At 42.7% G+C, this 14,649-nt stretch overlaps 1 protein-coding gene across 3 annotated transcripts in view; it reads right to left on the reverse strand.

Annotated features, from left to right (window-relative positions):
• map3k2 (mitogen-activated protein kinase kinase kinase 2) overlaps positions 1 to 14,649 on the reverse strand; it is a 40,657-nt gene that overhangs the window by 20,119 nt on the left and 5,889 nt on the right. For 2 of the 3 annotated variants that reach the window (XM_079738488.1, XM_079738490.1), the window contains exons 1-2: positions 13,578 to 13,917; positions 1,097 to 1,170 (exon numbers count right to left, since the gene is read on the reverse strand). In XM_079738488.1, the coding sequence (XP_079594614.1) occupies positions 1,097 to 1,154 (58 nt within the window). In that variant the 5' untranslated portion in view covers positions 1,155 to 1,170; positions 13,578 to 13,917. Of the gene's footprint in view, positions 1 to 1,096; positions 1,171 to 13,577; positions 13,918 to 14,649 lie in introns of those variants that run through there. The other variant, XM_079738489.1, reaches the window with a different exon arrangement.

Genomic DNA, 14,649 nt, shown 5'->3' on the forward strand with positions numbered 1-14,649 from the left:
TGCTCATAGAAGCCAATGCAATTCACCGTTAGCTAAAGACGGCTCGTTTGGATGAAAACAATGTTTTAACTGGTTCTCTAGGTTACTACATTTAGCTAGAGGTTTCAATTGTGTCGCAACGATGTTTCACTGATGACCTATTGAACCGCAAACTCAGAATATGCTAATTTATTTACGGATGTTCCTCTCCGTTTATATGCTTTACTCACAGGTGTGTGAATTGACCTGGATATGAAGCGTCCGTAGCGCAAAATAATATTTGTGTCTAAAGAGAAGACGGAGCTCTCCTCTCCTCTCCTCTCCTCTCCGATTATATGCTTTACTCAGGTGTGTGAATTGACCTTGATAAAAAAACATTCATAAATTAATATAACAAATATATAGCGAAAAATATAACATTCATTATTTAAAGAGATAAGACAGAGCTCTCCTCTCCCCTCTTCTCCGTCTATATACTTTACTCACAAGTGTGTGAATTTACCTGGATATGAAGCGTCCATAGGGCAAAATAATAGGCTATAACATTAGTTTTTTTAAAGAAATAAGACGGAGCTCTCCTCTCCGTTTATATGCTTCCCTTATAGGTAGCTGCATAGACCAAACACTGGATTAACACTGGATGAACTAACGGTCTGAATTGTGACTCTGCTCAGTGTTAACGTAATGTAAAACTGGTCCTCGACCAAACACTGGGCACCTCATTTCCTGACCGCTGGGGGGGATGGGTGAAGGTGTGTTTGAACCTTTGTAAGTCGCTTTGGGTAAAAGCGGCTGCTAACCGCCCTGAATGACAGAGCGAGCATTCAATCTGATCCAGGACAGGTTGTCAGGGGAAACAAGCAACCACACACGGTCAGACATTAGCTCTGACACTGTCTATAATAAGGAAAGTAATACGAGTTTCAAGCAGTGTTATCTTCTCTGCTGGTGTCACCCACTCACACATTTCAACATCAGATGGGGGATTTACACTTGTTGCTGCGGCAGTTTGTTACACAACATAAATATTTACCATGGTTCCTGTTACACTTTATTACAACACACACACTACCCATAACACACACACACACACACACAGACACAAACACACCCTTACCCATCATGGTGAATCTTCTTCTGCGGACCCAGGAGGTTAAGAAGCAGGTTTCTCCCATCAAAGGGGTCCTTCTCCTAGGAGACACACACACACACACATACACACCACCTCGTTAGAAACAACACACACCACCTCGTTAGAAAACAACACACACCACCTCGTTAGAAACAACACAAACCACCTCGTTAGAAACAACACACACCACCTCGTTAGAAACAACACACACCACCTCGTTAGAAACAACACACACCGCACACCACCTCGTTAGAAACACACACCACCTCGTTAGAAACAACACACACCACCTCGTTGGAAACAACACACATCGCACACCACCTCGTTAGAAACAACACACACCACCTCGTTAGAAAAAACACACACCGCACACCACCTCGTTAGAAACAACACACACCACGCCGTTAGAAACAACACACACCGCCTCGTTAGAAACAACACACACCGCACACCACCTTGTTAGAAACAACACACACCGCACACCACCTTGTTAGAAACAACACACATGTGTGTAGTGGTGATGTTAGGGCTCACTATACATGTGTGTATAGTGATGTTAGGGCTCACTATACACGTGTGTCTAGTTGTGATGTTAGGGCTCACTATACACGTGTGTGTAGTGGTGATGTTAGGGCTCACTATACACGTGTGTCTAGTGATGTTAGGGCTCACTATACATGTGTGTGTAGTTGTGATGTTAGGGCTCACTATACACGTGTCTAGTGGTGATATTAAGTCTCACTATACATGTGTGTATAGTGATGTTAGGGCTCACTATACACGTGTGTCTAGTTGTGATGTTAGGGCTCACTATACACGTGTGTCTAGTTGTGATGTTAGGGCTCACTATACACATGTGTGTAGTGTGATATTAAGTCTCACTATACATGTGTGTATAGTGATGTTAAGGCTCACTATACCCGTGTGTCTAGTGGTGATGTTAGGGCTCACTATACATGTGTGTATAATGCAGCGAAGCAAACATATGTAAGACAAAAAAAAGAGAGCTACCCAAAGTCAAAAAAAATATGACCGTGTAATATCCTGTTAACATTAGGAGGCCTGTGCTATATGCTTCAATAAATAGGAAATTCTATTTTTCGAGATATAGCAGGTGATGGGCATTGATGGAAAGGTCCTCGTGAAGAATAGCACTTTAAGACCACTAATATGAGGGCGACAGCGATGAGGCCTTTCATTGGTCAGCCTGAAGGCGGATATATACTACTACGTAAAGTGCTGTACGTAGACACAGAGAGCCCACTCCGTCGTCGGAGACGTGCATGATTTTTAAACTATCCGTAGACGCCACGGAGGCGGACGGAGACGGCAAGGGCTGTAAGGGCACATTCACACTACCTCCATCCATCGATGGATCTCATTGACTTTGCATGGGGCGCACGCAAAATGCATTGTGGGTCCGTCTGTCCGTCCATTCGGCTCCGTGGCCTGCGTCAAAAAGTTGAGAAATGTTCAACTTTTCAGGCAGCGGCAGATCCGTCTGCCAATCAGATCGCAGTTATGCAAATATACTCCACGCGGCTACTGGATCCATTTTGCAATAACAAGCACGAAGCAGGAAAAATCTGGCAGTTTTTTTATTTTTTTTAAATGTGGAATGACAGCAGTGTTTCCCCCAGCACTGTATTTTTAAGGCCTTAACAAAAATAGGCCCCCGCCTTCCCTACCAATGTATTGAAGAGTTTTTTTTTTGTTGTTGTTTTTTAATTATTATGCATTAATAAAGTGCAAAACTCATAGGGAAAGAAAACATACTTCCATCAGTTACAAAAAAGATAAATTGGTAATACTGTTTACAATAATAGTCGTGCCATAAAGCTTTTTGAACGGAATTCAAAGGGCAGCAACTAGTGGTTGTAGATATTATTGCGAACTGAATTTATATCCACACATCGGCTTTGTGGTGGGAAGCGAATTGTTTGGCTGCAGTATGTGTCTACAAAGACCAGTCCAATATACGTCAAACACGCCCTTGGTCATCCGTTGGCGGATGCAAGTAGTGTGAACAAGGCGTAATTAGTCCTCTAACAACATCATTTTCGGAATCACTTTCCCTTGCACCTGTTTACTTTGCACCTTACAAATAAAACACCAAATAAAAATTTAAAAGGTTTGGAAGTTTATTTACAACACTATTTACATCAGTGGCGGCTGGTGGTTTTTAAGCTGAGGGAGGAAGGACTGCGCGCTTGGTTGCCATTGGCTTGCTTGCACTGTTGGTGTATGGTGGCATAAGAATGTGAGACTCAAGTTGTTTCAGGGTTTTGGTGAACTACAAAATAGTAGGGAGGGATAGTTATGTGAATAAAATTGATACAAAGCAACCAGTGGCATCACTGTAATTTGAAAGCTGGTGGGCAGCATGTCTTTGAAATGTACTGTAAGGGCAGAAGGAAAGGATGCAAAGCCCATTAGTCAAATCAGGCCGACTCTTGATTTGTAAAAGTAAATAAAAAAATCTGGGCCTATCATTGGGCCTATTTTTGACCTCAATGACTGAAGTTATTGGTTGTTATTTAGCTATGTTTATTTTCAGTTACAATTGTTTTAAGAAAAGACTCATCAAAAGTGATGCCATTTTCCGACTCCATAACTACAAAAACCCCTCGAGCCATCGAAGTTGCCATCAGGATGTTGGATGATCAATCTTATATGATGACTACTAACCATGTAAATAGTGTTGTAAATAAACTTCCAAAGCTTATTTAGTGTTTTATTGGTCCTTAATGTGCGAAGTTAACAAGGTATAAAGCAAATAAGGGGCAAAGTCAAACAGGGAAAAGTGATTCCGGAAATGATTTTGTTAGAGAACCAATCACAACTCTTGTCGTATCAGTCCGTCTCCGTAACGTCGACAGATAGTTAAAAAACAATTGGATGCGAATTTCGAGCTACGGAGAGGGTCTCCGACGAGGAGAGGGCTCTGCATGTCTACGTACAGTACACTATGGAGTAGTATAAACTAGACTTAAGTAGTTAAGGCCAAAGTATACTACTCATCCTCCTTAATCTGTAATCTGACTCCGTAACTACGGAGAACCCTTGAGCATTCAAAGTTCTCCGTCGGGATGTTGGATAAAGGCCAAAGTATACTACTCCGACTCCTTAATCCGTAATCCGACTCCGTAACTACGGAGAACCCTTGAGCATATTAAGTTCTCCGCCGGGATGTCGGATACACAATGCAATTCGCCGCCCGATCGATTTTATATGTTGACTAAAAAACATGTAAATAGTGTTGTAAATAAACTTCCAAACCTTTTCAAATCTTATTTGGTGTTTTATTGGTCCTTAATGTGCAAAGTAAACAATGTACAAAGTAAATAAGGTGCAAAGTCAAACCGGAGAAGTGATTCCGGAAATTCTTTTTTCAGAGGACCAATCACAGCGCTTGCCGTCTCCGTTGCGTTGACGGATTGTTAAAAAATATTGGATGCGCACATAAGCTACGGAGAGGGTCTCCAAAAGGCTGTCCGGCTACGGAGAGGGCTCTCCATTTCTACGTACAGCACTTTGAGGAGGACTATAAACCGGCCTTTACTGTGGAAAGTTACTACTGCATTACTTTCAAGTACATTTATAAATGATCAAATGTGTGAAATAATTTGGACCCCTCCTCCACCCCTCTTTAACGCATGGAATGCACGCAAGCATGCAACGTTGAAAGATGTTTGAATTACTTAACACCAATGTGGAGAGGCACATTGTCCAGGGCATAATGTGCATTTCACGATTACACTCGTTCCTTTAATTTCTTGGAGGGAAAAGTAATCCAATCCACTTCCATTTAAAGAAGGCTGTTTTTGGATTATCTGGGCTCGCCATTCCTGTTTCTCGTTGACTCACTTGTGTCGTTGTGTGTCCGACGATGCTTGCTTTCGAGTTTGTGTAAACAACACCCGCCCAATTCTACCTCTGAATGGCTTACCGTGACATGTTTCTCTACCTTGGCCAATGGTTATCATTAATACGATTGTCTCGTGCCCACTAACCAAGGAAGAAGAGTAAATAAAGAGAGAGAGATCTAGTTGGTCTGATGAAAGAAGTGGTTAAATTATAGTATTTGGAAGTAACGGCTACGGCGTTATGATGGGGAGAGATAATTTGATTTCTCGCACACCGATCAAGAGGTGTGTTACCGTTCCTGAACGGCATATGCCATTCCTGAACGTCCTATGCCGTTGCACCTGAACGGCAGTTGCCGTTCCTGAACGGCATATGCCATGGTATGTCAGTGGTCATGGTAGCACATGCCAAAGGCCAATAAATGATCTCGGCGCTACTGTGCGTGCTTGCGCAATAGCATACTGCCTGAGAAGCGACAAGTTTGTAGGTATGATACACGTGTGTCTAGTGGTGATGTTAAGGCTCACTATACACTAGGGCTGGGCGATATATCGATATTTGAAATATATCGATATTTTTTCAAATGAGATACGGAACGAGACGCTATCGTCAACATCGATATAGTTTAATATGCGTTGAAAGTACACCCGATTTTATCCAAATAACAGCAGTTTCGAACCACGACTGCCGCCTGCTATTTCGTAACTCTGCTTATCTCTCTCCCGCTCTGCCTCCGGCTCACAAACACACGGCCCGGCCCCCCTTCCACTCACGTCACATTTTTAAATCCTATACGGCGCGAAAACTGGAGTCCGCCGGCAAGCGGGGCGCAGAGAAGCTTGTATGTAAGCAGAAGACCAATGGCTCCATAGTAGGGATGCGCCAATATGAAAATTCTGGCCGATACGATATCCAATAGTAATTTTGATGTTATGGCCGATGACCGATATTTACCGATGTCGATATAAGTTTTTCAAAAAAAGTTTCTGAGATGATAAAATTTTGTACGGACTGAAAATCATGCAAACTGAATTTTTTAACGTCTTCCTTTATTTTCAGAACGTATTTAACTTCCAAATAACAAGGTTACAGGGCTACCATAAAACATAAGTAACCAACCTTTATCAACCAACCTCTAGAGTCTATAGCATATAAACGCGTTGTCTGATTACAGTTTAATTCATTTTTCACAATTTACCAGCTCTCTTTTCGAAGAAAAATCACTGCGCTAGGGCTGTAACAACGAATCGATAAAATCGATAAAAATCGATTACTAAAAGCGTTGGCAACGAATTTGCTCATCGATTTGTTGAGTCGCGCGTTTAATACGTCACTCGTAGGCGCGGCACTGTTTACAGCCAGCCGCCAACAGATTGGTTCATGGTTCATGCACGCCCACAGCGAGCTTTAGTGTGAGCGACCACAGCTTGTATTTTGGTCATATCTTAACACTAGACTGTAGGCCTATATAAAAGTGTTGTACCTTCACTGTCTTTGGGTTAAAGAAACTCCTTCAACTCAGTATCCGTCTAGTCCAACCAAAAGCTCTGTCAGCTGCTGCTGCTGCAGACGGTGTGCAGACGGGCTCGGAGTCGGCACCGCGTACATCAACCATTATCGTCATTCAAAGCAGCGGTAGTAATGACACAACCGGACGGTGTAGAAAGTCCCGTCAGTTAAAAATAGTAATCCAGTTTTTAAATCCATGTTAAAATCGGCAGGATATAGAGCTAGTTAGCTTAAAAAAAAGTAGCAAACAGTGTCAAAAGTGATGTGTTCGGCTCGGTTCGGTCGGCTCAGTAATATGATTGATGTGTTCAAATGCAACACAAAAAAAAAGAAATTTGAGATTTTGGCGAAAACTTGTTTTCCCAGCAATATAAAATAGATAGTAAGTATGGAATTATGACTTGTTTAACGTCCTATCTTGAGCTATGATCATCTTATCAGCAATTAGAAAAAGAAAAAAATAAAATTAACGATCTACCACCTCAAAAACATTGCCAAACTCCGGCCTACACTCACTCAGGCAGATTCAGAGAGGCTCATCCACGCCTTTGTCTCCTCCAGGTTGGATTACTGCAATGCACTCCTCATCGGGATCTCTGGCAAGAGCATCCAGAAGCTCCAGCACATACAAAACAGCGCTGCCAGGATCCTGATGAGGGTGCGCAAATTTGAACACATCACCCCACCCTCAAATCCCTTCACTGGCTCCCTGTCGCATTCAGAATTGAATTCAAGGTCTCCCTCCTCACCCACCAGTGCATCCACGGACATGCCCCCCCCTACCTCCAGGAGGTCCTCACCCTCCAGACCACCTCACACAACCTTCGCTCTGCATCAGCACATACCCTCAGAACACCTAAGACCAAGATCCGCTCCATGGGCGATCAGGCTTTCTCCACTGCTGCCCCAAGACTATGGACTGCCTCCCTGACCACCTGAAGCCCCCACAGACTACAGCTGTTTTTAAACTACACCTTAAGACTTATCTTTTTAAAAAAGCCTTTTGCTAATTTCCCTTTTACTGTTTATGTATTATATGTTTAAACAACCCCTTTTATTCTATTTTCTCTCTCTCTTAAACTCTGTAGCATTTTGAGATTTCTGAATGTGAAGTGCTCTACAAATTAAATTTATTATTATTATTATTATTAGCTCCTGTCATCTGAGATAAATTAAGATTACTTAATTTATTTTTAACCGTTAGTATTTACCAGTTAAAGATCTTATCGGTTAACCGGTTAACCATGGACATCTCTTATATACTGTGTATCTAAATGTATATCATACATTGTATATTTTTTTAGTGTTATCCCAGCTATGTTTTTTTATTTTTTTATCATTTAATATTACTTTTAATAGTTCCGGGACGTTGGAGCAATAACCTGGTGTTTTTACACTTTAGTCTGCACTGTGAATTTGAAGTAATGTTCAGTTTTTGAATAAAGATGCGGCAATTACAAATGTTTCTTTTTTTATCCGATTCATCAATTAATCGATAAATAATCAACAGATTAATCGATTATTAAAATAATCACTAGTTGCAGCCCTACACCGCGCCATTCGTTTCAATGGGAATCGTGACGGTCTATACTTTCAACATAAAGTGTGCATATTTATAATTCAAAATTTATCCCAGCCTTTATACCACAGATACTCTAGGGCAGGGGTTCTCAACTGGTCTCACTCTGGGACCCAAATTTTCCCATGGTCATTAAGTCGCGACCCACTTTTATAGTCCTTCAAACCAAGCAAATGTATTTTTTTAAAGGCTTTGAAAACTCAAGTCTTTAACATGTATACTCTTTTTTTATTGAGCAAAGTCTATTTCAGAGCACCAGAGAACCATGACAACTGCGTACAGAAGTGAATGAAATAAGTATCAAACATGAAGTAACAAAATGGAGACCAACAAAATGAGATATTTGACTTCTATCTCTGCATTCAAAGAACATTCAGAAGAACCTGAGGAGGACCATGCAACAGCATGCAGACAAAAGTGAATATCAAATTGCACAAAATAAAGACCCACAAAATAAAACAAGGTCATTTCACTGCATCCAGGCCACATTAATAAGAAACTGAGGAGTACCATGACAAGTGAATGAAATAATCAAAAGTGTACAAAGTAATTATGGTCACAGAATTATATATTTCACTTCTATGTAGGCCTATTCAGAAATAATAAGGAACTTAGGAGGACCATTACCACTGCATGGACAAAAAGTATAATAAAATAAATAACAAAAACAATTAAAGATCTACAAAACAGATATGTTCACCTAACCTGTCATTTGGGGAAGTCAGTGAGACAGCTGGGCATGTGGTTTGTTCTTAATGAGAGTTTCAAAGTCTGGGAGGACAGTAGACAGAGTTACCCTCAGATCATGCTCAGTGTCCAGTCTGTTTCTCTGCTTTGACTTGAGCTGCAACAAGGTGGAAAAGCCACTTTCACACAGATAGGTTGTGCTGAATGGTAGGAGCGTTTTGACTGCAAGAGTCGCGAGGGATGGATACTCACTCATCACATCGCTGCACCAGAAGTGGGAAAGGGCTACCTCGCCAAATCTCTTTTTCATCGTCTGGTCACATGACAGCTCAACCAGCTGATGCTCTTCGTTGCTCGGCAACGTGATGCTTTCCATGTCAATGCGGAAGGGGTCGCGTATCCAAGCATCATTATCTCTGTATTTCTCAGGGAAGTAGTGGTCAAACCGAGCTTGAAGTTTAGTAAGATGCGCACTGAGGGTTTTTTTTAAATCACTTGTGGCCGCGGTTTCCAGCTGCTGTACTTCATGGCAAGCATTGGGAAACATGTACAGTCTGTCTTTGGATAAATGATTTACCCACAGTGTGATTTTTTTCTTGAACGCAGCGATTTTGTCGGACTGTTCAAAAATATTGTGTCTTCTTCCTTGCATAGAGACGTTTAATGCGTTGAGGTGCTCAAACACATCAGCAAGATATGCAACTCGTGCCAGCCAGATTTCGTTGTCAAACAGTTCAGCATATGGGGAGTTATTCTCTGAGAGGAAGGTGGCGATTTCTGTTTTAAGTTCATAAAAACGTGACAACACCTTACCCCGCGATAGCCAGCGGACTTCTGAGTGATACAACACTTGCATGTGCTCGGAGCCCAAATCTTTACACAGCTTTGAGAAGCAGCGGCTGTTTTTTGCACTACGCTTTATGTGGTTCACCACTTCGATTACATCTTTCATGGCCTCGTCGAGCACCGGCACCATATCCTTGGCCGCCAGCGCTTCACGGTGCAAAAAACAGTGGTTCCACGTCGCATCAGGTGCTCTCTCCAGAATTTGCTTCACCACACCGGAATGTTTCCCGGTCATGGCAGCAGCGCCATCAGTTGTGATTCCCACGCAGTATTCCCAGCTCAGGCCCACTGAGCTCAAATACAAATCCACAGTGTTGAAAATGTCCTCTGCCTTTGTAGTGGTAGGGAGATCTCTGCTGCAGAGAAACTGTTCCTGCACATCACCATCCCATACGTGTCTCACATAAACCAACAAAATAGCATGGCTAGCTATATCGGTGGATTCGTCCATCTGCAGGGCATAGTAGGGGCTTGCTTGGACGCGGGCTTTGGTCTGTTCTTTAATATTACAAGACATGTCCTGAATACGTCGAGCTACAGTATCATTGGACAGCGGTATGGTTTTCAACCTGTCTGCCGCTGATTGACCCAGCACCTCTCTCACCATATCCATGGCTGCAGGTAAAATAAGCTCTTCGGCTATTGTGTGGGGTTTCTTCGCCTTCGCAATACGGTGAGCTACGTGGTAAGAGGCACGGAGAGCTTCCTCTTGTTTGGAGCAAGACGCTGTCAGACACTTCTGTGAACTCTTCAGCTTCTGGAGGTGTCTTTGAAAAAACTCCACCGGCTTGTCTTTACATGCAGGATGTTTAGTATCCAAATGGCGCTTCAGTTTTGATGGTTTCATGCTCTCATTTGCAAGCACTTCATTACATATAACACACTGGGGTTTCTGTCCCTTATTATCCTCAATGAACGAAAATCCGCATTTTAAATACGCCGGGTCATATTTACGCTTCGCCATCGCAACACAAATTTAAAGTGAGCGTCAATCAAATGGCAGTTACCATGGCTACCGCGCCTAAGCGGCTGCACGTGTCTGACGCGTGCCTTTCAAAATAAATAATTTTCCAAAATAAAAGACATGTCACATCAGATGCGCATTAAATATTATTTACTTTTTTTGACCAGCTGTCCGCGACCCATCCAGAACGGGTCTGCGACCCACTTTTGGGTCACGACCCACCAGTTGAGAACCACTGCTCTAGGGCAGTGGTTTTCAAACTGTGAGGCGCGCCTCCCCTGGGGGGCGCGACGTGAGAAAAAATAAACCAGAAAAAGTAACAGAAAAAAACGCGAAGACGCAAAGTCAAACGCAAACTCATTGCTCCCACTAAAGTAGCGGTGAGCTAAAAAGGAGGCTAAACTGGCCGTTTACAGATTAGGCTGTTCAAATGTATTTAAAAAAAGTTAAGCAAAAACATGCTTAGATAAAGATGTTAAAATGTGTTAAGAAATGTAATTAAAAACTCACAAAGATGATTAGAATGTTTCAAAAATATGTTTAAAATGTTTCAAAAATATGATCAGAGATATTTAAAATGTGTAAAATATGATCAGAGATGTTTAAGATATGATCAGAGATGTTTAAAATGTCTAAAATACTTAAAAGATCTTTCAAAACACAGGGATTTACAACATTTTGTTTTGGGGGCAGCTCAGCTGAAATTTGTTCTCTGAGGGGGGGGCTCACTCTCTCATACTTTAAAAACCCCTGCTCTAGGGTCTATAGCATATAACCACGTTGTCTGATTACAGTTTGATTCATTTTTCACAATTTACCAGCTCTAGTTTTGAAGAATAATCACCCCGCCACTGGTTTCAATGGGAATCGCGACGGTCTATACTTTCAACATTGTGTACATATTTATAATTCGAAATTCGTCCCAGCCTTTATACCACAGATACTCTAGGGTCTATAGCACATAACCGCGTTTTCTGATTACAGTTTAATGTAACAGTAAGCTGACAACATCGCTAATTAACACCGCAACTGCAAATTAACCACACAGAGACAACCATGGCAACCGGTCAAACAAATTTTCTTTTCGCGATCATTCTGCGCGTGCATCCGCCGTGTTGATAAACAAATAATCCCCCTATACACATGGCCAAATCCCCCTCCCGCCTCTCCCAACACACAAACAGCAACTAGAGGAAACATCGGTTGTGGATATCAGCCCAATTTTACTCATCGGACCGATGCCGATATGTTAAAAAATGACGAACATCTGCCGATACCGATATTAATGCCGATGTATCGTGCATCCCTACTCCATAGTTTGGAAATGTTTTGGGTACACCCGCCGGAGTGTCCGGCGGGTGTCCGCTCCGGCGGAGCTCAGCTCCAGCGAATATCGCTCGATGTCACGATTCAATTCTGTGCTTCAGATTGATGAGGAAGTGGAAGAACCAGAGACGGTCGGGAGATATATTAATAATATAATTATTAATATATAATAAGATTCATAATATTCCGGAGGCGCACACAGCTTTTGGCCGCGATATTAGGCTATATATTATATTTTAATGTCCTCAAATACGAGGCGGAGGCAGTGTCTAGTCCACGGTTTATTCAACCATCAAACTGTATTCAATTCCGAACGGTAGGAATAGTAACGGTAATTCCAAACGGTAGGTAGGTAGGCTACAGTAATAACGGTAACTCCACGGTAACTCCCCCCTCCCCCCCCATCAGCAAGGCAGGTTAACGAGCACAGCGACGCAGGCAGGCTGGAAATGAGAGCACAGCGGCGCCACCGATGTAGAATGACGAGTTGGAGCGCGGCAACGGCACCTATGTTATTGCGTCAACAAATATCGATCTTTATCTTATATCGATATTCTGCTTGAAGATATCGAGATATGACTTTTGGTCCATATCGCCCAGCCCTTACATACATGTGTGTCTAGTGGTGATGTCAAAGCTGCAGGAAGGCCCTCTAGTCGGTCGTTTAACTAGACGCATCGCTGTGTTTTATCCTGCATGATTGTGATGATTGTATCCTGCATGTGTGTTGGTTTTGTGATGGTATATCCTGCATGATTGTGATCCTTTACCCTGATAGTGATGGTATATCCTGCATGGTTGTGATCCTATATCCAGATTGTGATCCTATATCCTGCATGATTGTGATCCTATATCCTGACTGTGATGGTATATCATGCATGGTTGTGATCCTATATCCAGATTGTGATCCTATACCCTGATTGTGATGGTATATCCTGCATGGTTGTGTGCCTATATCCTGTATGTTTGTGATTCTATATCCTGTTTGTGATGGTATATCCTGAGTGGTTGTGATCCTATATCCTGCTTGGTTGTGATCCTATATCTGACCATAGCGACCTAGCCAAGATGATAATAATTTAGCAACCCGGAGCTAGACCAGGGTCCGATAATCACATCACAATCGATACGGACACACTACAGAGCTGTTGTGGGGTTAATTCGGGGTGATCACGGTCTGAGGATGAGCCAGAAAATAACATGTTACCGTGACCCGTCTGGTACATGTTAGTGAAGTAAACACTGCTTTTTGACAGCCAGACAATAACATGTTAACGTGAACCCGTCTGGTACATGCTAGTGAAGTAAACACTGCTGTTTGACAGCCAGACAATAACATGTTAACGTGAACCCGTCTGGTACATGTTAGTGAAGTAAACAATGCTGTTTGACAGCCAGACATGCTAACACAGCATTAACAACAAACACTGATTTATATCATATCAATATATATTATTCATATATTATTAATATAATAAAGATACGTTAGCAGACAGGGCAGACCCTCCGGGTCCCCACACCGAGCTGTCAGTGTCAGGCCGAGCCGGGCTAACACCAACAGTAGCCACCTAGCTCCCTGGAGCTATCACACATTATCACCCAAAACCGTCAAATAAACGCGGTTTAACCCCGCGGGATGGACAGTTTTAGTTGGTTAATAACCCGGAGACCCGTGTGGGTGGTCTTACCCGGGCGGGCGGCTCTCTTCTCATCCACAGGGCCGGCGACAGGAGCCCCGGACCCCGCGGATAGACAGCGGCCAGGCGGGGAGGCAGAAGTTTGGGGTCCGCTGCGAACTTCACTCCGCGCGCCGCCGGAGTCCTGGGCCGGGGATGCTAATGCTAAAGCTAATGCAAAAGCTAACGTGTGGTAACGTCAACGGAAATATCCCCACGCGGGAAACCACTCGTGCCGCTTCGGGGCTCGTGAGTCGAAGGAGCTCCCGCTAGAAACGATCCGCGGCGGGGAACGGGAGCGGGAAGGGAGAGGCTCTGAGGCCGCCGCTGTCAACACCTCCTGCCGCTGTAGCCTCCGTACAGAGCGTGTTAGCGTGTTAGCTCCTCGTACAGGATTGCCAGATTGGGCCAGGTTTTGCGATCCAGCCAGTGTTGCCAGATTGGGCGGGAAATCTGGCCCAATCTGGCAACACTGGACGAGCTCGCCACCGCCGCCTCCCACAACAGCAGCCGTGTTGGAAGAGTCCAACACAACACACGGGCCGTGACGTCAGAGTCAGGCGCGCTAACTGCTGACCTCATGGATGAACTCTGAACGATGGCGCCGCCCGGAGGACTACAACTGTAGTTCTGTATCTGTAATAAATAATTTATTGTTATAATAAATAAATAATGAATACATGAATAATCACTGTCTTGACTTAATAAATAATTGACACAGCTACACATGTAATGAATAAATAATAGTATTGAAATAAATAGATGTCACTACAATATTTGTCTGTACTAAAGTGCAATTCGCAATCCAATGAGTTATGTCTCAAATGTGCAGTCATATAGTTGGCTACTTTGAATGTCTACTATATAAAATAGAGTGGACTTTGTTGACATTGGTTGTTGGTGATCTTCTGCTATTTTAAATAGAAAATCCATACGTTTATCATTAAATCATTCAAAATTGATTTATTGAGCAATTTCTGCGTTTTTTAATAATTTATAGCTAGAAAATAAATAGGCTTTCATTTTTTCCTATTCGGTGTTTCCGTTATTTTACAATCACAATCTTTCGTGAGTTTCTTTTTTA

The sequence above is a fragment of the Pollachius pollachius genome (assembly GCF_949987615.1).
Source record: "Pollachius pollachius genome assembly, chromosome: 6".
Lineage (NCBI taxonomy): Eukaryota > Metazoa > Chordata > Actinopteri > Gadiformes > Gadidae > Pollachius > Pollachius pollachius.